The sequence below is a fragment of the Polyodon spathula genome, chromosome 4 (assembly GCF_017654505.1).
Source record: "Polyodon spathula isolate WHYD16114869_AA chromosome 4, ASM1765450v1, whole genome shotgun sequence".
Taxonomy (NCBI): Eukaryota; Metazoa; Chordata; class Actinopteri; order Acipenseriformes; family Polyodontidae; genus Polyodon; species Polyodon spathula.
In genome coordinates, this window is record NC_054537.1 from 67,083,022 (window position 1) to 67,110,688 (window position 27,667).

At 36.0% G+C, this 27,667-nt stretch overlaps 1 protein-coding gene across 3 annotated transcripts in view; it reads right to left on the reverse strand.

Annotated features, from left to right (window-relative positions):
- Positions 1-4,124: 4,124 nt before the first annotated feature.
- LOC121314774 (sodium-dependent dopamine transporter-like) overlaps positions 4,125-27,667 on the reverse strand; it is a 34,290-nt gene continuing 10,747 nt past the window's right edge. For all 3 annotated transcript variants that reach the window (XM_041248440.1, XM_041248442.1, XM_041248441.1), the window contains exons 4-15: positions 24,857-25,079; positions 23,925-24,063; positions 23,503-23,637; positions 20,917-21,020; positions 19,712-19,836; positions 18,867-18,979; positions 12,920-13,048; positions 7,144-7,243; positions 5,791-5,891; positions 5,418-5,585; positions 4,550-4,621; positions 4,125-4,397 (exon numbers count right to left, since the gene is read on the reverse strand). In XM_041248440.1, coding sequence (XP_041104374.1) covers positions 4,374-4,397; positions 4,550-4,621; positions 5,418-5,585; positions 5,791-5,891; positions 7,144-7,243; positions 12,920-13,048; positions 18,867-18,979; positions 19,712-19,836; positions 20,917-21,020; positions 23,503-23,637; positions 23,925-24,063; positions 24,857-25,079 — 1,433 coding nt within the window. In that variant the 3' untranslated portion in view covers positions 4,125-4,373. The remainder of the gene's footprint in view (positions 4,398-4,549; positions 4,622-5,417; positions 5,586-5,790; positions 5,892-7,143; positions 7,244-12,919; positions 13,049-18,866; positions 18,980-19,711; positions 19,837-20,916; positions 21,021-23,502; positions 23,638-23,924; positions 24,064-24,856; positions 25,080-27,667) is intronic.

A 27,667-nucleotide genomic window follows, 5' to 3' on the forward strand; every position in this document is an offset into this window, starting at 1 on the left:
CAGTTTAAAAATAATTAACACAATTAAATGTCCCTTTTCAATTAGGCATTTACATGAAAATGGTGAAGGAACAAATGTGGAGCAATATTTATTACAATTTTTAAGTATTTTCTGGACAACCTATTTGATGGGATTTTTGTATCGCACTCTGCTGGAGATTTTAATACAAATATTTTGTGTGCTAATTAAACTCCTGTTATGCTGTAGAAATGTTTTACTTGTGAAAGTAACAGGACTTCTAGACGTGATTATAAACAACCTTAAAAGATAAAACATTAAAAAAAAAAAAGTAAACAAACTGAACACATTACAACTAAAAAATAGAGTTAAAGAATACAGGTTTCATTATTAAATGGATTTTCATTGGGGTGCAATGGCAAAATTACACTCAATCCCAAGTTAATAAACATAATCAATACTTCTCATATTTTGTATTCAAACTAGATTTTGTAAATTTCAAAATACCCAAAAAGTGGTTTATGCAATCTAGGAGTGCTTTTGTAGCATAGTTTTACAAATACTAAATAATGAATTACCGATTACATTTGCTTACTGAATAAAGGATAAGTAATCCAAATGTAATCTGAATTTCGCTACGAGTGCATTTTGCAATGAACATGGGGATTAGAGAATGAAGAAAGGACATTTTTCAGTCAATAGAATTAAAAACAGCAGAACAGTATATAGTTAATGCAAAGCTACCCAAACTGCTTTAGTTAGATGACATTGTTTGCTATGTGCCTGACATCAAAAGCACCATTCAAAGAAGAGGAGTACTTTATTGCTGAGGATTTCCTGGACACTGATGGACTATGATGAGTCTCTTCAGCACAACAATTCTGAGGAAGTCTGAACAGGGAAGCACATCTTTTTTATTCAAAATATTTTAAGTGTTTTGCTGCTTTAAAAAAAAAAAAAAAAAAAGATGGAATTTAACTCTTCAAACTTTAAAAAATACAACAGCCTTCCCCATAACAACCATCTGTTCACATCAAAAACAAACAAAAACCATCAGTTGTCCTCTTTCTGCTCTGCATAATAAGCCCTCACTAATGTCAATTGCAGTGTGATTGTTTGGCTGACATGGTTGTAATTATGCCCTGCTTCTTTTGAAATTCTCCTTTGAGGGTTGTTTAAAGAGCACAGCAAGCTTCCAGAATTAAAATATATATTTTAAAGCAAGTGATATTTTGCTGTTTATATGTTTAATGCCAGCTTGCTCCTACAACCTGCACCGGTGGGATATTCAGTGAGGATAGATTAATGTATTTTTTCTTGTATCACTAGAAATTGGAACATATTCATACTAGTTTAAAATCATGGCAAGGTCAAAGTTTAAAAAAATAGCTTGTCAGACTGTACAATCACCAAATACATGATTCATATGTGAAAATGGGACATGCTGTATGTGAAATATTTTTCCACATTTCCTTACCTTAGTAAAAAAGTATATTTTATAAGTGAAGTTGGGGGATGATGCACACAGGTGATAAACAGTTGTTTAAAGTGGCAAGTAGAAATGACAGCTATCCAGCCATTAGCTTTAATAGTAAACATTTTCTATCCAGGTCCAAGTGATAATTTTACTACTATTGATTTATCAGCCATGATCTCTGACCCATAACAATACAGTGGTTAAAATATTTTCAAGTGCCAATTGAAAGTATTGACTTCTTGTCACAGTAAGCTCAGTGTGTATTATGTTTGTTTTATAATACATTCATAACAATTACATCATCAACACAGGCAGGCTACTCGTTTACATGAAAAATAAATGTGTGGACATATTTAAAATGTAAGCATGGATAAATCAGTATCTGTTCTGGAAACGCAAGATTAATACCCACCAAACATGGTTTTATTTTAACCCTATAAAGCAGCTTACAGTGATCCTAGGTCAATAGGGTTGTTCTCTGTTATGACACACACACACACACACACACACACACACACACACAATATACATTGAAGTTTGATATACAATTAATTTTGATATACAGTCCCAGATAAAAAAAAAAAAAGAGTAAAACCACAAAGTGATTTCTATAATTTCTAATCGTTCTATTGAAAGATATAAATTAGAGATTCAGCTTCATAATAAAACTACACGTTATTACATAAGATGCATAAAATGTCAAATAACATGCAAAAACTAATTTCATACTTTGACAAAAGTATTTGGGCACCCTTACATTAGTATTTTGTGTGCTCACCCTTTCATTCCTTTACAGCTTGCAGTCTTTTTTTGAATTTTGAAAGCAGTTCCTGCCATCTTTCTGGATATATTTTTGCCCATTCTTCAACATATACAGCTCTGCAATCGACTTTGGTTTCTTTTTTGCAACAGCAGCCTTCAATCAATGCACCACATCTCAATGGGATTGAAGTAATCTTAATTTTTTTTCAGAAATTCCTTTGTAGACTTGCAGAATGCTTAGAGCCTACTGGAATCAAACTTCCGTCCAATAAGCCTTCTAGCTCTGGGTAACAAATAGTGCAAAATATCTTTATATTTTTCAACATTCATTGACCCTTCTACAATGGAAAGGTCGCCAATGCCCAAGGAAGAAAAACAAGCCCATACCATCACACCATGTTTAACACTGGGCATGACTAACTTTTCTTTACTGTTGCTTTCTTGATGAAAAAAGTAATATTTTGGATTCGTCTGACCAAAAAATTTGGTTGAAGAAATCATCAGGCTTCTTTAAGTATTCAATGGAAAACTCCAATCGCTTACTTTTGTGTATTATTTTTAACAAAGGTTTGCAGCTTGGTTTTCACCCATGGACATTCTTGTTAAGGTCATGTTAAGGTATCATTGAATTGTTCGCTCGTGAATTTCTTGACTATCTTCTTTCAGTTCTTGTGTCGTATCTTTTGTTGAGTCTTTCTGCTATTTTTCTGGTAGTTTCACCTTTTTCGTTTAGTTGCATCACTGCCATTTTGGGATCGTTGTTGTACTCTCTAGTTTTAACCATTTTTGTTGCTTTTTTTAAATAAAAAAATGTTCAATTTATTTTTCAGCACTTGATGATTATGTATTTATTTATTCTATATCAGGTGTTGGTTTTCACTCATGACAATTGCCGATTGCCCAAATACTTTTGTCAAAGTATGAAATTAGTTTTTGCATGTATTTAGGAATCACTTTCTTTGTGTGTTTTCTCATTTTTGTAACTGCCCAAATACTTTTGTCTGCTACTGTATATAAATTGAAGTTTTGCTAGTCATTGCGAGATAGTTTTCAGGGGAAATATATTCTCACCCATATTATTATCTTATATATTCTATAAACATGGTTGCCATCTTCTTTCTTAAACTGTTTTTTTTTCTTTTTACGGACAAGATGAAATTCTAAAGGTGTTTGTTCAGGTCTTTGGTAAAATTCTATTGTTCCTCCAATTGAATGCAAATATGTCTGTGAGGTTTATGTCATTAAGTGTTTTTCTTCTTGTATTTTCATTTCTTGCTCTTTTTAAAAAACAAACAACCAAACTTTTGTTTAAATTCTTCTGTTACTGGTGTGAACCTCTTTTTTAAAAATTGCCCATATCTTTATTTTGAATATAGCCTATTATTCTCTGCTTTATAATGCTTATCTAGTGATAAATATGGGTTGGAGTTAATTAAGATTTTTAGAAGCCTGAAATCTTTTTGTGTTTGGAGGTGGGGTTGTCTTGAGAATGACCCAATCGTGATGCAGAACATTCACTTAACCCGAACCCGATCTGAAGATCTTTCAAAACACGAACAGTGAGCAGCAATGTCACAGTGTGCATCGGTCTTCTAATTAAAGCTACAGTACCACAGTACCTGCGCAGTACACAACACAACAAAATAAAATAACACCTCAAATAGCAACCGAAATATTCTACATTTATATTTATTCATTATATATACTGTATATATCAAACTTCATTGTGTGTGTGTGTGTTCTAGATAATATATATATTATCTATATATATATATCTATATATATATATATATTATATATATATATATAGGACAAACCGTGGGCCATATATATATATATATATATATATATATATATATATATATATATATATATATATTATATATATATATATATCATTGTCTAGTGTTTTGGTTACACAAAACAATATTGGTTTGCCAAAATACCCAACAGTCTTACAGCTTTAGAATTAGATTGATTTTGGTATAAATCAACAGCATAGAGATTAATGTCACGTAAATTGTCTACTTGACAGTCACATTTTCAATTACAGATAACGTATGAGCGTTTTTTACTGTTCCATTGGCACATCGATACTCAAACTCCAATGTGTAGTGAGTTCCTTGGGTTGTGGGTTCCCGTATTTTAAAAGCGTGACTTTTGAGTTTCAGACATCTTATATCATCAGCCAGTGGTGAAGCTGCGAAGACAGTCATTAAGACCCATTACAGAGACTAGTATGAGAAAAAACGTAAAAGTACACTTCTGATTTTATTTGACAAGACTAGCTGCGTCTACATTATTTCAGAACAAGTTGGTTGATAAACATTGGAAACAATTATAAAAACTTACCTTAGACTGACGAACTTCCCCATTTTCCACTAGATGATGCTCTCTCTCAGGTGTAATTGCGTAGGCTAGTTTCTGTAATGAGACACAAAGTCGATGATGAATTTATTAAACACACATATACAAATCAACTATCTATATATAGTTTCCAGGGGTAAAGGATTCCAAATCTGGGTGTAACTAACAAAAAGCAATGTTATAGAGAGAATACAGGTTAAAGGAGTGATAACCAATGTTTCAGTCCATTTTCTTATCTGGTATTAGTACTAACACTATAATCAGGGTTGTTCTTTTACTTTTATTGAATAGCTTTTGGCTTGTTGCTTATATTGTATACTTCATAGACAACTCTATAGGTTAAAAGATAATGCAGCATCCTGGTACCTAACGATGTGTTTTGTTCAAACTAACTTAAATTGTCTTGTACCATTCAATGTGATGCAACAGTTTAGCGAATATAAAGATTTGCATATCCTGACTTAACATAAAACAAGTGGAGTACAAAAGTTTATCAGCATAATAAAATTGGGACCAGAAATAATGTGAAGAAAGCTTACAATAGGTAGGATATTGAAATTAGTGGATGAGGAATTGGTTAGCACTCTTTAACCCTAAACTGACCCTTAGTCTTAACCTTTTAAAGCCTTAAAAGTTTAAATCTTAAATGTCATTATAAAACTGTCAAGAAGCCAACTAAAGGAAGCCAGAACTGGTGAGATATGATCAGATTTACCAGTTCTAGTCAGCAGAAAAAATAACTTGTGTAGCAGTTTTGAGTCCTGAACAATAAACAATTACTTGAAGTGGTGAAATACCAGGAAAGCAAAAATGAAGAGCTACTGTACAGGGGTTTCACAGTTTAAATACTCACATCTCGGAAAGTTCCTGGCAGCACACATAATTTGTAGATGGCGTATATGGGTACCATTGCCATTGAAGATATGGCAACACACCAACCTATTATGTTGGCCCAGACTGGAAAAACATAGGTTCCATAATAGGGAGGCTTAAATGTTCCAAAGCTGATGATCACCATGCACTGCAAGACACAAATTAACAGGTGAAAGCAAAATTACATCATGTTCAACAAATATTTAATTCACATGATACTATGTTTTTATAATGTCCACAGTACAGTTTTCTTCTATTAATAAAATACTGTTCTGTAGGAGTCAACATTGTCTTGGTAAAGCCATCTCATACAGGAAGAAACCTAGAATGAATGGATGAGGGTATCAACTTACCAAGAGGAAGAGAGGACTCACATACTTCCAGCACAACCTCCAGTACAGGCCAGGCCTATGGCCTATCATTTCCTCTATGTCATCACTAAACCGCCCAACTCCTAAAATAAAACAGATGCATAATTAAGCATAACAAAACATAAAAGCTGAATCCACATACAGTACTAGTTTTAAGGTATTCAAATGAGAAAACATAATTTCAGAATGGCCTTGAAAGTTGTCTAAGCTGCAAAACTTTAATGTTGTCGGACCTTCATTCAACCGTTTTTGGCACTATTAAAACAAATGTTCAAGTCAAGGTAGTTCACCAAACTTTCCAGGGAATATATAGTGGTGCTCGTAATTCTTAAAGAAGTCTTCATTTCTACAATCAATAAAAAAAGAAATCCATATTCAGAATTATACACCATGTGGGTGCAGTAAAATCGTCTGTCCTTAATGCCAAAGAAGGCTTTAGGCAACTTAGATTATGCTCTTTCAATTCTCTATTTTGGTTTATTCATGTAAGGTTAAGTGTAATAAAATGTAGTGAAAGTATGGTATAGAATACAGAGACATGGTAAAACCATGGGTTAGAGAACATAATTACCAAAGTACATAGTAACAGTAACAGTAAGTGTGAGTAATAGATTGGGCGTATGTTGTGTGCTGTATATAAAGTTGGAGTTCAACACAAGTTTCTGGGTTTACTGGCTTGTTGCTTCCTTTAAGGTGACTCACTCTGGTCTCCTAGTCCCATAAAGGAACTTTTCAAAAGCAGAAGGTTAAATTAGATGCACTATAAAAGCCAGGGGAAACAGATGATAATCACATAGCAGGGCAGAGTGCTTCAAGTTATGATTGAGGTCTCAAAAAGGCCAGCAAAGCCCTGAAGTGATGCTATTTATTGTAAAGGATAGTGCTGTCCTCCAGATGCAGCAAAGAGTGACTTTGTAAAACAATGAACTAACACCAGAAGTTAATAACCAGGAATAACACTACAGAAGGACCTGTAGATGACTGAATTGTGTTTTATTAATATATTAATTGAAATATTTTGATGAATGCTTGTTAAGGTTTATTTTCTGCTCAGGGGAGTTCAACGAGACATTGAATTTATTGAATAATTTAATTACTGAATTATTAAATGAATCAACAAGTAATTATTAAAAAACATAAACACAAAATTGGTTAAACACGAACAATGGGTAAAATAGGCTGGCAAAATTAAGACCCAGCAGCTCAGTTTGAACAAAAAGTGCCTCTCTAATTACATTGCAATGAAGCACTGAACCTTTATGTACTGTCAATATGATATTATGCTGCTAATAAAGGATCAGCATTTCAGCACATGAAAAGTGAAGACCACCTTACCATAGAACCAAGCAATGCCAATAGCCTCAATAAGCACTCCAAAAAGAATTGATGTTCCTGCAGCGAAATGGTCTAGCAGAGTAAAAACATAAATACCACCCTGGAAAAGAAAATGAGATTTGACATTGACTTGAACACACAGTAGGGTCGCTGAGTCCTCTGCAATTATATCAACAGAGCAGCTGTCCCTGGAAGAAGTGTCTCAACTGATTTCAGGTTATAGTAGATGTTTTAAGACAGAGAAGTGCATTTTGAACTTAGTCATTTCGAGCATTTGCATTGGCACATGATATTCTTAAATACGTTGAAATAAAAGCAGACTCTACCAGAAGTACATTTTTCAAAGCTCCCAGGCCAGTAAATGAACATTGATCAAATCAGGGGAGGGGGTGATAATGAGAATATAGGGTTTAAAATGATAAGAAGGTCTATCGGTTTAATTTATACAGTGGCAGATCTAAATATTTAATTAGGACCAAAACAATTACTTTTGCTTACATTTAAAGACAAAAGTACACTAAGGAGACTTACACATGCTAAATCCCCTGCAAAGGGGATATAGTGGAACTGGTTGTAACACTACATTTTTGCATTTATCTGGACAACCGCTGATCCAATTGTCATGAACATTGGTGTTAAATTATTGAAAAAAATCAGATTCTGAGGGTATATTGGGATGTCTGTGCCCTTGGTCATCAACTTTTTCATACTAAAAGTATATATTTTTCAACATATATTAAAAATTATTATTATTATTATTATTATATTATTATTATTATTATTATTATTATTATTTATTATTATTATTAACAGTAGCATTTAAAGTTACAGTTTTTAGGCTAGACAGACCCAATAGGGAATATACAGTATGCACTGTTTGACTTTTTTTTTTTTTTTTTACTTTTTCATAGTATAACAGTGATATTATTTCTAACTGCTGGATATTTTGTGCTGAAGTCAGTTCCATGACATTTCTCACAGCCCTGGTGTCTCACCACAGAAGCTCAAGCAGCTCATGATATGTTGTATTACTTGTGTATGTCACATGGATTAGGACGGAACAGTACACTTATTTATCATAAAAAAGGAGATTTACCCTTGCCTTAGTTGCACTTAATTACTTTTCCCGGGGCATTTGAACACCAGTCTAAGTGTCATAATAGTGTGAGAAACAAGGAAAAACCTCAACACATGATCCTTGCCACTATGGACAAATATTAGAAGCCAGACGCATGTGTTATCTAAAGTAATTTTATCTTACATCCAAGTAAAGCCCCTTTTACAAGAGCATGCCTCCCCGGTCCGGACCCGGGCTCTGGCTAACCAGGTCACAATCCAGCATAGTGTGAAACCACGTACCTGCCTCGGACCCAGGTTAACCATTGCAGATTGCTCTAATCAAAATTTGGGCCACTGGTTCAATCCAGAGAAGCTTGGTTGGAAGCATCAGTAACAAGCTGCTTCCAGGGCATTGATACACATATTGTTTACTTGCATCTGTCACTCAGGTCAACCCTGCTTTAGTAAAAGCAGTGTGAAATCACGTAGCCGACCCGCATAACACTGGATCTTGCCCAGGTAAGTTAATTTCAGTGTGAAAGTATAGGCATAGAACTGAAGTTCCATGTGAGTGAATGAAATCTAACTTGATCGCATTTTGCGTACCCATTGGGAATAATTATCCACAGGTGTTGCCTGGAATATAAATAATGTCTACAGTGGCTTTCAAAAGTATTCACCCCCCTTGGACTTTTCCACATTTTATTGTGTTACAACATGAAATCAAAATGGATTTAATTAGGAGTTTTTGCCACTGATCAACACGAAAAGTCCATAATGTCAAAGTGAAAAATAAAATCTACAAATTGTTCTAAATTAATTATAAATATAAAACAGAAAATAATTGATTATATTCACCCCCTTTGCTATGACACACCTAAACAAGCTCCGGTGCAATCAATTTTCTTTAGTTGTCATATAATTAGTTCAATGGAGTCCACCTGTGTGCAATTAAGGTGTTTTGCATGATTTCAGGTTAAATACACCTGTCTCTGGGAGGTCCCACAGTTGGTTAGTACATTTCCTAACAAAAACTACATCATGAAGACGAAGGAACATTCAAAGCAAATCTGGAATAAGGTTCCACCGACTATCCCCCAGAGCACAGTAAAGTCCATTATTAAGAAATGGAGAGAATATGGCACAACTGTGAATCTGTCTAAAACAGGCCATCCTCAAAAACTCAGTATCCGGGCGAGAAGGGCAGTAGTCAGGGAGGCCACAAAGAGGCCTATGGCAACTCTAAAGGAGTTACATTCTTGCACAGCTGAGCTGGGAGACACTGTGCATATGGCAACAACAGCCCGGGTGCTTCACAAAACTGGCCTTTATGGGAGAGTGGCAAAAAGAAAGTTGTTGAAAAAAGCTCACATCAAATCTTGGCTAGAGTTTGCCAGAAGGCATGTGGGAGACTCTGAGACCAAGTGGAAGAAGATTCTATGGTCTGATGAGAACAAAATAGAGCTTTTTGGCCTCAACGCTAAGCACTATGTTTGGTGCAAACCTAACACCGCACATCATCCTGAGAACACCATCCCTACCGTGAAGCATGGTGGTGGCAGCATCATGCTATGGGGATGCTTCTCTGCGTCAGGGCCTGGAAAGCTCGTGAAGATAGAGGGCAAAATGGGTGAAGCAAAGTACAGAGTAATCCTAGAGGAAAACCTGCTGAAGTCTGCAAGAGACCTGGGACTTGGGAAAAGATTTATCTTCCAGCAGGACAATGACCCTAAACATACAGCCAAAGCCACACTGGAGTGGCTTAAAAACAAAAAGGTCAATGTCCTGGAGTGGCCCAGTCAAAGCCCGGACCTCAATCCAATTGAGAATATGTGGAAAAAGTTGAAAATTGCTGTTCGTCAAAGGCCTCCATCCAACTTGACGGAGCTTGAGCAATTTTGCAAAGAAGAATGGGCAAACATTGCATTGTCTAGATGTACAAAACTGGTAGAGACTTATCCAAACAGACTCATGGCTGTGATTGCTGCCAAGGGTGCCTCTACCAAATATTGATTCAAGGGGGTGAATAGTTATGCAATCAATTATTTTCTGTTTTGTATTTGTAATGAATTTAGAACCATTTGTAGATTGTATTGTTTAGTTTGACATTATGGACTTTTTTGCAGTGGCAAAAACTCAATTTTGATTTCATGTTGTAACATAATAAAATGTGGAAAAGTCCAGAGGGGATGAATACTTTTGAGAGTCACTGTATGTACTACAGAATTTTAGCATTGAGACAATAAAAAAAAAAAAAAAAAAATCTATTTAGATATTTCTTTTAACACCATGTAATCAAAGAAACAATAAAATTATATTACAAGTCTACCAGAAGCCATAATAGTAGTACAGTATTTCATGTTAGATTTCAAAATGTCACATTTTTCAATTGTTGTCAGTTTTTCGTTAAAGGTGGTGTGGGGTGTATTTATCTTTTCTAAAGTGTCCTAAAAGTTTCTTTCATGTTTATTACTTATAAGTTTAAAAAATGCAAGTTTTTGGTGCGACAGCTTTAAAAAAATATTCCCTACCTCTACCCGGAAGAGGGTGTGTGCGTGACGTCACACCAGGACAACAATCCCTGTCAAACGCAGAAAAATGGCAGACGCTTGATTTGAAAGCGATCTCACTGTTTTGGACGATTCACGTGGGAGTTATGATGTGGACGATGATTCTCCTTCACATTCCCCAATATCAGATTCCAATGATCAGAACGTATACACAGGCGATGCAGAGCAGCAGGCAGCCCCAGGTGATGCGAAGCAGCAGGCAACCCCAGACGATGCCAGGCAGGCATCCTTGGGTGAAGCGAGGCATGCATCCTTGGGCGATAATGTGCGGGGAGTCAGGAGTCTGGGGTGCAGGTTTTGGCCCTCTTCTTGGCCTATGCAATGGCTGCTGAGGACCGCCAGCATCCAGTCCTTGTCCTTCTGGTGAAGGGAGAGGCAGCACTCGCTCCTCCCCTCTGTGTGGTGATGTTGGGGGAAGTGATACCAGCAGGCATTCAACCTCTGCTGGTGGAAGTGGAAACAACTCACTCTCAGGCTTTGGATTCCTGCAGTCCTCCCGTCTGGGCGCTGGGCTCTCGCAGTCCCCCCGCCTGGGTGCTGGAGACTCTGCTACCTGGGCTGCTATTCTATTTATAGCTGCCTCCAGGTAGCAGAGGACCAACTCCACACCTTCCTCCACGGAGTTTGGGGTGTGCTCCCTCTCATAAGCCTCCCATCGCACCCTGTCCATGAGCCACAGGACCCGGGTGGCTATGGGCATAGACTGGGCCTCCAGCCCAGCATTGTCCTGGATCCAGTCCCTCAGCCTGATGGCATCTTCTGCCATTGCTCTTTTAATATAGATTTTTTTTTTTTTTTTTGTAATCCAAAAACACTTTTTTTTTTTTTTTCCCCATACACAAAAAAAAAATCTAGGAGGCGCTGGCAAACCCACTCTAACACCACGTTTCACAAAGATGGCTGTAGTGGGTGACATCAGACCAGAACCAGGAACCAACAAATAAACAACAGAGAGGTGGAGTTTGGTGAAGCTGAGCTAGTCAGGGGCCTGCATAAAATGGTTAGTAAGAGCTCCGAAAGAGCTAGGTGTTTGTTTTGTTTTTATTTATTTTGGGTAATTAAATGTGCGCATCAACGCTGTTTCTTTCAAATCCTGTGTGTTGGTTGTGACTTGGAAGGGAAAAAAACCCAAGAGAGCCTGGTTGGCGAAGTCGTTGGTTACTATATATATATATATATATATATATATATATATATATATATATATATATATATATATATATATATATATATATAACATGATGTTGACAGACCTTGATCTCTGTTCACTGAAAAAACAGTACCTATGTATCTTTAAAAGGTTACCTGTGAATTCTGAGATTTATTAGAAGTCACCTTGAAATTAACCTCACCTAATGGCACAGTTGCACAAAACCCTGCATTTGCTAAGGGGGTCACTGGTGAACTCAACCTGTCATTAAGTTATAAGCAATAACCTTTGCTTTGCAGCTGTAAGCTCGTGGGTAAAGTGTACTTCCCTTACAGCAGTCGACATCACAATGAGTTGTGTGCCTCTTTTGTTTGAAGAGCCTATTTTAAAGATACGAGAAGAAAAAATCCCCTTGCTTAGCAAAAGGATCAGCAATTAACCATTTTTGATTGGGCTACAATTTTAAAGTGCAAGTGAATGAAAATGGCTTTTGTTTAGTTTTAAAGTAGTAAATATACAACTACAATTGTTGAGACTTCTTGCTAATAAAAATGAGCTTGCCCGTTTTTGAAGAGGGGGTATGTAGAAAGGACTGCAAAACAGGCAACAAATGCCCCAACTCCCATCACCAAAAAACTGCATTTTTTTACATATATTATTCCAGCACTGCTAAATCTCTTCACAACAATAGACAATTTGTTAGTATTCCAATATGCATATATTGGCCTGGTTACAGTCACAGGTTAGTCATATCAGGTATATACTTAATCTCCTATTCATATATTTTCCGGACACATTTTCTCTCCCCATGTTGGAATAATGGCCATTGCCTGGAGAGATTTTGACCATCACTGGAAAAGAGTGAACTTGAACAGATTTATCCCTATCCAAACTCTTTTACATATAAACCTGCTCTCACATCAGGCAGCAACGGCGCTTTATATGTGCCAGACAACTAATCTTAAGCGTGTTTTATAATTACCAACAAGTAACTTACATTTGTGACGCAGAAAAGAGATATCAAGAATGTTGACAAAACTATGAAGAGGGTAAAGAGCTTCCGGTGTTTGCGCAGGAACTTGAACTCATCAATCAGACCAGTGATAACTGACTCCATCCCACCCATCTAGAAAAAAATGAGAAAAAAGGACTTTGTTTTGTACCCAAGGAGCTATTTAAGGTTAAAGAGGGTGTTAGATCCATATACTGCACAAAATCAGCGAAAGTCAGATTAAAACTCAGGTTAACTGAACCACACTCATGCATGAATCTAGTGTCCTTGGATCATTCAAACGATTAAAAGGCAATGTTACAATGACAGCAAGAAGTTTTTAAATCAATTTCTAACCAATTATTATTAGATTCAGGTGGCCTATTTACTATTGTGCAGTTGACTTTGTAATACATTTCCTTTTACATTGCATTTTTAGAATACCTATTCAGTTAACAAAATAAGCATCATGTAGAGGCACCCCAATGTCCTTGTCAAACTCTCCATGTGGTGGTCTTCAATTAAATTGCTTTGAGCTAAACACACGTACATACTTACATACTGTGACTACGTGCAGGGAAAAGTATTGGACGGAGTATACATTTGACCGCAGTTTGTACACAATAGCTGTGTGTAAAGGAAAGTGTAGTTCAGTTGTCATAGAACCCTGAACTACATTTCCCAGGATACCACACATGTCCAAACAGGTACTTACCTGGTTAATTAGAAACACCTGCGATCAGTTAAGGCAGGTATTTAAGCAGGGTTGAAGCAACAGTGCAGGGTCTTTGACAAGGCTCAGTCCTACCCACAGACCCAGCATGTTGCATCAAACTCCAATCGGCTGTTACAGTCCCAGACTGAACAAGGATAGACGGAACTTCATGAGTTAGCATGTGGCACTTACTGCACACACAATGGGAGATATCCATTCTATAAGGGATAGCCATTATATACAAGCACTGACTGCTAATGATGACTGAGAGGCTTACCTGCTAGCCTTTGAGCGCATCACAGAGAGGGAAGCCTGGCCAGTTGTACAGTGGGCTGGGATCTTAGCACCTTTTTCGAGTGGGGATTCCCAGAAAGCTTACCTTGACCTGGAGGTGGAGCAAGCCAGGGATCACAGCAAGCTCAAAACCGAGATCTTGGCTCGAATAAGAGTAACTACTGCATTCAGAGCTTAGAGGTTCCATGGATGGAACTGCCAGCCTGATAAAGCTCCACACTCCACAGTACAACCTGATTCACCTGGCGAGGCAGTGGCTACAGCCCGAGGCCAATACAACTGCCAACATAGTCAAGAGGCTCATTCTGGACAGGTTCATAAGGGGAATTCTTCCAGGACTGCAAAAGTGGGTTGGTCCTGCTAGTTGGTCCTGCTAGTGCGGACCAACTAGTTGCTGTAGTTGTTCTTGGGATGGGAGGTTCAGAAGAACAACCAATGGCTGTGAAAGGACTTGGAGACTCTTTTGGGGCCAAAAAGTACCAATTCAGGAATCATAATTACGTTGGTATCCACGCATTTAGTGGAACCCAATAATTTGAACCAATCCCATGAGTTCAAGGTTCTACAGAGTGAAGAGTTACACACCTTATTTCCTGTTAGTATTGATTTATTTAGTACACAAGAAAGTAACAGTGATGATAACCCCAAGAAAGCCCCTGTAATTGAGCCATATGACCCTGCAGCCATGTGCATTGGTGAAGAAAAGAATCTGGAGGATGCTGACCCTTCTAATGTCGATGTCATGGGTGGTGTTAGTTACCTGATTTAAATATAAGTCTGGGGAATTTTGGAACAGCTCAGCTATGTGATCCTGCATTTAGCTCAGCAAGAAAAAATGTGAAAGCTATAAATGGTGTACCTGTGGATCCGGAGAAGTGGAAAGGCAGTTACTGGTTCCCTATCAATATAGACGCACTGTATTGGATTTAGCGTATGGTCATGGGAGGTCATTTAGAGGTTGAAACACTATAGACAGGATAAAAATATATTTTTTGGCCAGGCTTACATGCCGATATAAGTAAACATTGTACCTCGTGTCCAGAGTGTCAACGTACTGCACCCTTTAAGGCTATCCGTAGTTCCCTAGAACCATTTCCTATAATTGAAGTACCATTCGAATGCATAGCTATGGATTTAGTGGGTCCATTAGGGAAATCCGCTAGTGGGCACCAACATATTCTGGTGATGTTGGATTATGCTACTCGGTAACCCAAAGCAATACCCCTATGTAATCCTTCAGCCCAATTTATAGCAAAAGAGCAAATGTTAATGTTTAGTCAGGTCAGTTTACAGAATGAGTTATTGACTGATGAAGGGACCCCTTTTATGTCCAAAGTGACCAAAGAGCTCTGTAAATTATTCAAAATTAAGCATGTTAAGACTTCTGTTTATTATCCTCAGATGGATGGACTTGTTGAAAAATGTAATAAGACACTTAAGGCCATGTTACGAAAAGTAATAGACCGAGATGGTAAAAACTGGGATTATCTGTTACCCTATTTAATGTTTGCGATCCGGGATGTATCCCAAGCATCCATAGGTTTCTCACCTTTCAAACTTAATTTTCTTTCATAAATCTCAAAAAACTACTCACTTCTAAATCTTTTGTAGTCATTTTTGTATTACTTTAGTATAAATACATGTTAATTTGGATTCATATGTTGTTTTTTTCTGACTTTATGTGAACGAAAAGACACACATTTGCTCATTTTCCCATTGGAAATAGTGATATTTTGAAATATCACTGTCCTGGTCACAAAAGCAAAGTTTGTGGGGAATAATAGCCATTTTCTATACTTTTGAGGCATAAGCAATTAGGAAATAACACTTACTACCCAGGAACAAAAATTGTGTTACATAGTGTAATTTCTCAGTGGGCTATTCCTAATGTACATTAATGATTTAGATTCTGGTATAGTAAGAAAACTTGTTAAATTTGCAGACGACACAAAAGTAGGAGGAGTGGCAAACACTGTTGCAGCAGCAAAGGTCATTCAAAATGATCTAGACAAGATTCAGAACTGGGCAGACACATGGCAAATGACATTTAATAGAGAAAAGTGTAAGGTACTGCACGCAGGAAATAAAAATGTACATTATAAATATCATATGGGAGATACTGAAATTGGAGAAGGAATCTATGAAAAAGACCTAGGAGTTTTTGTTGACTCAGAAATGTCTTCATCTAGACAATGTGGGGAAGCTATAAAAAAGGCTAACAAGATGCTCGGATACATTGTGAAAAGTGTTGAATTTAAATCAAGGGAAGTAATGTTAAAACTGTACAATGCCCTAGTAAGACCTCATCTTGAATATTGTGTACAGTTCTGGTCACCTCGCTATAAAAAAGATATTGCTGCTCTAGAAAGAGTGCAAAGAAGAGCGACCAGAATTATTCCAGGCTTAAAAGGCATGTCATATGCAGACAGGCTAAAAGAATTGAATCTGTTCAGTCTTGAACAAAGAAGGCTACGTGGCGACCTAATTCAAGCATTCAAAATTCTAAAAGGTATTGACAGTGTCGACCCAAGGGACTTTTTTAGCCTGAAAAAAGAAACAAGGACCAGGGGTCACAAATGGAGTTTAGAAAAAGGGGCATTCAGAACAGAAAATAGGAGACACTTTTTTACACAGAGAATTGTGAGGGTCTGGAATCAACTCCCCAGAAATGTTGTTGAAGCTGACACCCTGGGATCCTTCAAGAAGCTGCTTGATGAGATTTTGGGATCAATAAGCTACTAACAACCAAACGAGCAAGATGGGCCGAATGGCCTCCTCTCGTTTGTAAATTTTCTTATGTTCTTATGTTCTTATGTTCTTTCTTATGTTCTTATGTTTTTCAACCTGGGGACAGGGTATTAGTACTGGTTCCAACAGTAGAAAGCAAGTTCCTAGGTACCTGGCACAGTCCTTGTGAGATTATTGAACACACTGAGGAGGTCAACTACAAAGTGCGCCAACCAGGAAGGAGAAAACCTGAGCAGATTTATAACAAATTTACTGAAAGCGTGGAAAGAAAAAGAAGTCTTAGTGGCCACTGAAGTAAAAAGTGGGCTTAACATTGAACAATTATTACATGCAGTAGAAATAGCAGCAAATTAAACTGTGCCTCAAAAAGGGGAGGTAAACCAGTTCTTACACCAAAATAAAGATGTGTTTTCTCCTTTTCAAACATAATTGAACATGAGATTGTAACCGTACCAGGAAAAAAAAAAAAATTAAAACTTTATCGAATACCTGAAGCTAGAAGGGATGCCATTAGCGAAGAGTTAAAATGAATACTTGAACTGGAGAGGCAGTGAAGAGTCCTCAAGTGAATGGTCCACTCCAATTGTGTAGGTACTAAAACCGGACAGTACATTAAGGTTTTGTAACGATTTTTGTAAAGTGAGCACTATATCAAAATTTGCTGCATATCCCATGCGTAGGGTCGATGAACTAATTGATAGGCTTGGCACTGCAAGATATCTGACCACTGTAGACTTAATTAAGGGCAATTGGCAAGAACCCTTAAGTAAGGAAGCTAAATGTAAACCTACCAACATTTCAGCGAATGATGGACCGTATACTGAGACCTCACAGAGAGTACTCAGCTGCATACTTAGATGCTGTTGTTATTCATAGCACAGATTGGGACTCCCACTTAAAAAAGTACAAGCTGTAGTTGATGCTATCAGAGATGCAGGGTTGATAGCCAATCCAAATAAGTGTGCTATAGGCTTACAGGATGCCAAATACTTGGGTTACACAATTGGACAAGGACTGTTAAAACCTCAGGTTAGCAAGCTTGAAGCCATTCAAAAGTGGTCACGTCCTGTAAATAAAAAACAGGTAAGGGCTTTCTTAGAGCTCACAAGTTACTACAGAAGGTTCATTGCTGTTTTTGCCTCAGTAGCAGCCCCATTAACGAAGTTAACACGGGCTAGGGCACCCCTGATGGTAAAATGGACAGAGGAGGCCAAAAAAGCTTTCCAGTTATTGAAAAATGCATTGTGTGCATGACCAGTGTTAATTACCCCTGATTTTAATAATTCATTTTTAGTACAAACTGATGCATGTCGGGTTGGCCTGGGTGCAGTCCTATCACAGGTTGTTAATGGAGGGCACCATGTTATTTTTCTTAGCAATAAGCTTAGTCCACAAGAGAAAAATTATGCAATTGTGGAAAAAGAATGTTTGGTCATTAAGTGGGTATTAGAATCACTTAAATATTATGTACTAACAAGATGTTTTAAATGATTACAGACCATACCCGCTAACCTGGATGCATCAAAACAAAAAAGAAAAATGCACAAGTCACCAGATGTTTTTTTAAGCTTACAGCCATTCAATTTCTCTACTGAGCCTATGGCTGGGTCGAAGCAGGGTAATGCACATGGTTTGTCCCGAGTTCACTCCTTCTTACAGTTATCTACATTTCCCAGGATACCATACATGTCCAAACAGGTACTTACCTGGTGTTAATTTGAAACACCTGTGATCAGTTAAGGCAGGTATTTAAGCAGGGTTGAAGCAACAGTGCAAGGTCTTTGACAAGGCTTAGTCCTACCCACAAACCCAGTGTGTTGCAGCAAAATCTAAGGTTTCATCTCTACTCTTTATTAAAGAGATAGACAGTGCTTTGATCGTTAAGAGGCTTAGCTGTCCGATACTATAGTTTACTTTCATCCTGAAATATTTAGTTTAGTTCTCTTTTGTGTTTTGTTTGAAACCCAGTATTGTACATTTGTCATTTACAACTTCAAAACAACAAAGAAAATAAATACACGAGCACAGTCTTGTTTTATAGCAGATTCCTACTGTTGTGAGTCTCCTTTGTTTACATTAGAAGACCGTGGTAAAGAACCGGCAACTGGGACTAAAAGCACCCCACTTTGTCACAATACATATATTAAAATTAAGCAATATATAAATACAAATTAAGTTAGTTTAAAATCTACTTACAGCACTGTCAATACCTAGGGTCAGCAACATTATGAAGAAGATCACTGACCAGACAGAGGACCATGGCAAAGTAGCAATAGCTTCAGGGTATATGATAAACACAAGTCCAGGTCCTACAACAAAACACACATTATCAGAAAAATATATATATATATATATACACACACACACACACACAAAGTATTCATACATTCCCACAAAATAGAGATTAATTGGTTGTATATAAAGCTGCAACCTTTCAGTTTTTATTTAGTTACTTTTCATGAGTGACGAAAAGGAGTGAAATAAATCACTCACCTTTTAGAAGATTTGTTATGAGTTGACTAGGGTTCTTCATCCATGAAACATCATGGAACCTCTTAATTGCAACATGTTTTATTTAGAGGCTATGATAACTTAAATGTTGTTCTTACAAATTATTTTTAAATACTGCATCACTGAGTGGAATAACATTGCACACAAGTTGGATTTAAATCGCATGGTGACATTCCTTTTAACAGAACTCTAATAAGAACTCACAGTAGGAGACGCATGTTTCAAATTGCTTTTGCAAATCAGAAAGACTTGTAATTCCAATCTACATAGACGTAAAATCTGCTAAGATTATGTGCTTGATTTAAAAAATATATATATTAAAAAAATGTCCAATTAGTCTTATTTGTGTAAAGGACTATATTGGGTTGCCTTTAAGTTTGCAATGAAGTGCAGGGTCAACTCTCAAAAGCATATAGCCATCTCTTTCTGAAGACTTAACATAGCGCTCTGATTATCTGCTCACATAATAAGAAGCCCTTTGCTCAGGAATGGGGCCTGACCTGACATTGCTATAATGGTGGAACACTTACCATCAGTGGCCACATCCTCAAGAGCCACGTTGTGCTTTTGTGCCATGTAGCCCAGGAATGAGAAGACGACAAATCCAGAGAAAAAGCTTGTTAAGGAGTTAACTGAGCTGGTAATGATTGCATCTCTGAAAACAACAACAATAACAATAACACAATATACGATTAATAACTGCTATTTGCAGGATTTAGCCTACTATTGACACACTGGATATTTCAGGGGTATCATTTTTTTCCCATTATCTGTTCTTGTTTTTTATTGTGTAATCCATGTAAAGCCCTTCGATATCAAGTTATATGCACTGTTGACTCTGTATCTTATAGTATGCTGCAAAACCCTTGTGAGCACTCTGTATATGCAACACACTCTACTAACATATTCTACCTATTAACTTTAATTAAAAAGTGAGCAAGGACAGGTTTCTTAAAACTGTTTTATCCCATTCCAAATGTTGTGTTTTTTCAGGCATCAGACTAAAACAGCAACAAATAATCTCTTTTTTTTATTGACATGCTTTATTTAGCATTCTGTAGAGAACTTAAAACATCAAATTTGGCTACTGTCTTCAAGAGTTGTATCTCAGTTCAGACTATATTTAAATATTTAAAGTTATAGATGAACATTTTAAAAGGAAAGGAGTAAATTATTAATGGGCTTTTTCCCTAAGAAATGTATAAAAAATAAAGCCCCACAGTGTGAACTATAATAAAGCTTATGTGGGCATATGATTTGTAAGTGCCACCTTCAGTCCAGTTGAAAGCCTACATACATGACAGTTGTATAGTTATGCATTAAAAAAAGAGTTATATTTGTTTCAGTGATGGTGCTCTAATGTGAAATGGTGTATTAAACCCCATTTAAAAGAAAAAATGTCAGTCAAGTAGAAAATATAATGGTAGTTCCTAAAACATCTTGTTATAGACTTTATCTTTAATTCATAATCAGTGTAATAAACTAGGTATTAAACAATAATGTTAGGGTTTATGCTTATTGTATATCAATTTAAATAGTACATAATATTTTTGTTTTAACTTTTTTTTGTTTTGTTATCACAGGAAGCTTGATGTTTAAAGGTGTATTCTTCATATTTCAATCTGGTGTCAAAAGCACTGCCAGGAGGGCTTCAAAGCTATTATAATTAATATTATAATTTTACAGTTCTTCTGATGGCCACGCAATTAAAAATCTGATATGGGTCATGTCTTACCTATAACAGTTGTTGCTGAATTTGTTATAGCTTGAGAACGCTATTAGCACACCAAACCCAACTCCTAGAGAGAAGCAGATCTGAGTGGCAGCGTCTATCCAGACCTGCAAAACAAACGGACAGAGATCGACACAAAAGAAGAGAAAAAAAGCTGTTATTAGAGATAATTGCAGGAAATTCATTCAGCACAAAGATGAAAGACACTTCTGAATACAGGGTAATTTTGCAAATTGCTGCTGTACGCATGTGTCTCATCTAATTCCTGATTTCGGTCGTGAGTACTCAGGGAACTTGCATCTGAATTTCTTCTTACATACGGTAAATCCAGGATCTGTACAACTTCATCAGCTGGGGAGCAAGGATTTAACGATAATAAAACATGCCCCTGTTTTTATGAAGCCTAATATTAGTAGCAAATTAACTAGTGGCCTCCATTTTGCCAGGATATTTCTGGGCTGGGTCATGTTTTTTTTTTTTTTAATACTTTAGTGATTATAAAACCATGACCCTGTTTTATAAAGCATAATTATCCTAACAGAAATATAGATAATAAATAAATCAATTTTATCAATACTTTACAAATAAACACGTTAAACTAACAAGTGCTTTTAATTTGTGACAGTGGCATACAATAACACGGCTTTATCAAAATCTCCAAAAAACCTCATGGAAAACAAACTGTATTTTTAACAAACTGACATTTTTAACCTATATAATAATGTCTAACTAGGGCCTAAATATATTATTTATATTGCAGGATATATCTCATATTTATTTCATATATTTCAGAAACAAAAATGCATTCTAAAAGCATTTGAAGTATAATACAATACAGTCTGCTATATTTGATCAAATATGTAATATTCCATAGTAGGTATTACAGAATAACTCAAACTACTATTTCAAATATTGTTATACAAAATTATTGCCAGTGTATTTAATATAAGATTTTTTTTTATATTGATAAAATATATATATTATCTATATATAAATATATATATATTTATTTATATATCTATATATATTATATTATATATATATATAACGTGACATATATATTTTTTATATATAGAATGTTTAGTTTAAAAACAAAACCACGTAAAGTCTATATCAGATATAATTATGTAGATATTTATCCTGCTTTCACAATTAAATGGCATATTATTGGGTAGAAACATGCTTGTTTTTTTTACTAGAATATATCCACTACATTTTGTAAAATTATGTGTAATTATTATTATTATTATTTAAACAGTTAAGTGGCGTTGAAGTTAATACTTGCAAAATAATTTTATTAGGTTAATAATAATCAATAATGTAATTTTGCATAAATACAAGTATGCTGTTCCTTGCTAGTTTAATATTGTTAGAATTGTTTTAGGACTGTCAGAAATTCTTTGCTTTTGCACTTGCTTCAAAATAAATTGTATTAAAATTATTCCTATACTTTTGATAATTAAAACGAAAATGTAATTAATTAAAACCTATAATTAACACAAAAATATATGAAAAGTGGATTTTACTGATATTGCACCATGCTGGACTCCAAGCATTAAATATATATGCTTTTCTTTTTGGAAACTGTTGCAACTGCATCCCTTTGGAAAAAACGAATGGTTACAGGCATATGACCAGGCAAAAAAAAGCTTATAAAGAACATTGGGGCTCTTCCATAAAAGCATTTGTAGTCATAATTACTCGATGATTGGTAGGCTGTTAATAGCTGTTATTATAGATTGCTACCTAGAGACATTTGAATTTGGGGGGTGGGGGGGGCATTAAGCGTCAAAGATGTTATTCAGCTCAGAAACAAATGATATAACTTTGAGAGCGCACAACAGCTGTGTTATGCAAATACTTTTAACCATGTAGACATCCTCCTTTCTTTTTTTTATTGATATACAGAAATACTAAACTATGTTAATATGTTAGTTAGGTATATTCTGGCATATCAAGTTTCCAACAGATCAGTGTATTTATTGGGTAAACGACTAGTCAAAAATCTTTGATAAAATTTCAATTTGAAAATATATATATGAATTTCAAACCATACAGTGTAATAATTGACACAATTTAGAAAACAATTCTGTAGGTGTCATTTTAATTTGACAAAAATTAGGTTTATTCGTAAGTTTAAACAGGCTTATTTAAGCACTTGATGACAACACATTGTAAATTGAAAAAAAAAAAAAATAATAAATGTTAATGTGTTTTCCTTCTTTTTTCTGCAGCTATTAACTAACAAAATGCAGTAGGTTTTTTATTCTCTGTGAAATCTGTCTGTCTACAAACAAGACAAATAGACAAATAAAGGAGCAAAAATCACTTTACCACAGGAACAAAAGAGGTTTTTTTTTTTTTTTCTTTTGTCAATATACATTGTATTCACAAGAGGTGCCCCAGATGGTGAAGGGGGTTCAGTCTCAGCCTTCTCCAATTGGAAAGCCATGGGGGATTGTGCCTCTCCTTAGAAGTAGCCTGATGAAATGTCTTAAGTGTAATTTATTGTGATGTATGTAATTACTTTACCTCGGCAAAGTGGCTGGAGCCTTTTGAAACGGGATTATGAAAACAGTGAGGACTCACCGAAGTCTCCCAAAGCCGGTGGAAATCGACACTCAAGTAAGCCTTTATGCCATCAATGGCTCCGGGGAGGGTAACTCCACGTAGTAGTAGCCCAGTCAGGACCACATATGGCATGGTAGCAGTGATCCAGACAACCTACAATACAGCAATCAAAAGATACCACCTGATGCCTGTCCAGATCAACAGCATGGCCAATCTAACATTTAAAAACAAAAGATTAATTAAAGCTCCCATGGTTTTAATACTGCATTTGAGTCAAGTACAGGTTGTTAGGTTTTGGGGTGTGCACGTTTCCATAATGGTGGGAAACCATCTGGTAGTGGTAATTACCTTTTTGGGCTCTTTATGGACTCTAAAGAAGGCCAAAACAACTTTTCAGAAAGTAAATCTGATGACATCTTGCAAATGTAAGAAACACTGACCTTCCCTGAAGTCCTCACTCCTTTCCACAGGCTGAAGTAGAGGACCACAATCACCACAGTCAAACAGGATGTCAGCTGCCACCTGGGCAAGCCCAAGTCATTGATCCCTTCACTCTCATGAAGGTGCAGCACGCCTCTCCTAGGAGGAAATATGGTTGCTAGCATTACCCACTATTGTAACTGACCACAGCACCAGAGTCCTATTTTAAAACAATACAAGTGCAAAAGGGATATTTTTAAAGAGGAATAACAGAGAGCAAGAAACCACTTTACAATAGGGCCCCTGGTGTTTACAAATTGATAGATAAGAGAACATTTCCCAAATTTGTTATCCACTTAGGTGAGGTTGCCAACTTATTATGGTTTGTAACAATCCTACATGTAACAGTTTTTCTTTTAATCGATGTTTGATTTATACAAATCATATGTGAAGTTTGCATTTAGTCATTTGCACAAGTACATAAAACTTTCCTTTGCAGAAACAGTAGAATGTAAAAAGGTAATAGTGAAAGAGACCTGAGAAAGACATGACTGTCGTATGGAAAGGTTATCTGAGAAAGGTTATTGTAGTGTAAGAATGAAATGAATCTACTTTGGCCTTTAAAAATACACCAGAGTCAAAATAGTCTCTTATAATTTTATTTTAATTATGTATTTATTTTTGGGAAGTCTGTAAGAAACAGTGCAACCTTTCAAATGTAGACATGTTCTTCTAAGAGGGTTGTGACATTTCTTTAACCCAACAGCTGATAAGTTAGATACAAATTATTTTTGTGGAGTCTTGTAATAACTTTGCCAAGGGTCTGTGAATAGGTCTTCTTGGAGAATGTTCCTGAGAACCTAGACCAATTAAAGTCACATGAAAAAAACAGTTATATACATTTGAAGCATCCTTCCAATTTATGATGTTACACCAGGATTTACTGACTTACTCAAAGTACTCTGTTGCTGGGGTTGACCTGTGTGTCACATTGTGGGACGTCCTGTTGAAAGTCCAGATGTCTGAACAGTTCAAACTGTTCCAGGTGTTGTTGCAGTTCACCCATGGGAGGTTCCCAGTGAAGGAAGAGAACAAATAGTAGAGGGCCCAGGCTATGATCACATTGTAGTAGAAGCCCACGTACAAGGAGATCAAGATCACGGTAAACCCAACACCTGAATGAAAGACAAACCAAATTACCCATTAATGGTCAGAATCTAATGGTATGCCAAAAATATAATTTCCTAACAAACAATCATTGGTTTGGTTGACCTGCTAATTAAGGGTCTTCAATGACTTGAGGAACAAATCACTGCTTCAACAGGATTTTCACCATTCTTTTTGGATAACAAATACACTCATTTACATTGAGACTTTCTCAGGGGTCATTTTCCTGGAAGTGAATTTAAAGAAAGTTTAGGAGAAGTCTTCCTATAAACATAACATTATATGTCCAGATCATTCTTAAAATAATGACTCCATGACAATATGGCACACATTAAACCCTTGTATGACTCTATCGAATTAGATACGCTACGCTGACTTAAATCTCACTACAATTTGGATTCAGTACAATGCTATTTTCTTGTCAGCTTGTGATGGCAACACAGCAAGCAATATTTATGAACACCTCCACCAAACTAGATATTGACACTTTCCAAATGTCTACCCAGGAGTAACAAATAGATACCACTGAAGTAGTGCGGTGTAGTGTAGTACAGACATTAGTAAGTATATTGGATGTTTCTGCTTTGCATATAAAGGACGATGGACAGAAACTTGGATTCTCATGATTATGGCAGAAACCCATCCAGCTTACTAAAGCTTTGTTGTCTGGAGAAAGACGTACATTTGCAATTCAAAAAATCTTCATTATTAAAAAAATAAAATACATTGTGAGTCATCAGTAAATATTTTAAGTGTAAAATGTATTCTTATTGATCTCCTTGTTAGATCAAAATTTATCATTTTTTATATCCTCAACCACCTACAGCATCTTTTTGTGATGGTTTATTTCCCAGCATTGCCATACTCTAACCTTTAGAATTCCCTCCCACACACACATATGAACAAAATCTAGACCCTCTTGTTGAGAACTTTCAAAACTTTCTAAATTATTAAGCCTCAACAAGAGTTCCAGATCCTTCGTTAGTATCTGGTGCAGAACTCAATTATTTTCCTTCTCTTGTCTGTGAAACTGCAAACTTCAGCTTAAATACAAATATTCATGATAGTGATTGAAGTGACTTTATAGAGAAGTTTGACATGAACCTTTGAAACTGCTTTTTTAAATTGACTTATGATGTATTCCCTGTATAAATATAACACTGGAGTGTTACAGTGAACACTTTTATGACATATATGCTATCTAGTAATAAATACATATGTCATGATACAAAGATATATCTTATATAAATGTTTATAGTCGACTGTCACAAGAATATTTAAAACCACATTTTGGCAGCACTACATTAAATATCTATAACTACGCATGTGTCATTCTATAATTAAGCATTTGCTGACTTACAAATTACACAGAAATATTTGTAATTACTGTGTTTTAATTAGTACAATTATAGTATAGCTATACCAATTTTCAAATGCATTCTCTGCAATTAAAAACACAACAGGATTTATCTTTAAAGTAAACACTTTGCTAAGCTACTATTGAAATAAATTTACAGATTGCCCATCCCACATATTTCAATGTTGAATGAAGACGGTCCCCCCAACCCCCCACCACCCCCCCCCCCCCCCCCTTCCCCCTTTCAAAAGTTCTAAATATTTACTGGAATATATTTTAGCTACTTTGATGGCAGATAAAAGTAATGCATTTTAACAGCAGGTTTTCATCAAACGTGTATTTGAAATGAATACATGACTTGGCATTGCATTTTTTGCCGGAAGAAAGATGGAAAATGAAATAGTTAAGAATAACAACAAATATCCTGTTTATGGGCCAATGTATTTTCCTGGTCCTTTCAAGACAATGATATCTGAAAGATATTTCCTTATAAATATTTGCTTTAGCATGAGACATAATATATTATCCCTTTCTTATTTCCCTAGCCAACTGAACTAAAGTTCACATTATGTTTAACTGAGATATCACTTACAAATTTTACAACCATATGGGTATGGGCTTAAACAGTAACTGATCGAATTTAGTGTGAATACAGTGTGGTCTATTGTTTTGTTTTCATCCCTGCCTTTCACGTTGTACATCATCTAGTTAGCGATGATCAGCAAAAAACCTTCCTAACATACTGCCACAGTTATCCCTTCATCAGAGGAGCAAAACCATCCATTTTCTTGAAGATATTCCTTTCTCTTGATTCACATAGGTGATGATTTCAAGATCACTGGGTTTCAGATCAACTGGGTGAGATTCTGCTCTTGTGTGCCACTGAAACCGAGTCTTCTTGGCTGCAGCTGCAACATCTGTTTTCTCACTGGTGATGTTTTCTCTGCAAGCTTTGTCTTGACAGACATTATTGCCATTTCCATGGAAAGAGAAAAACAAGTCTCACCTTTTTCTCACTCTATTTTGGTAGTATTTTTGGGTTGTGTGTGTTTCCATGTAGTTTTCTTTTAAATTCTCCTTCTCAATGCAAATAACCAAATGAATACTAAAATACAGGAGGGTATATTTAAATATTTGTATCTGGGTTACAGTTTGGCCTTGCGCAACTTATTGATATCATACAGCTTTCTAAAACTGGGTTTCCACAAAATGTTTACACTGTATACGTAGCCTACATAT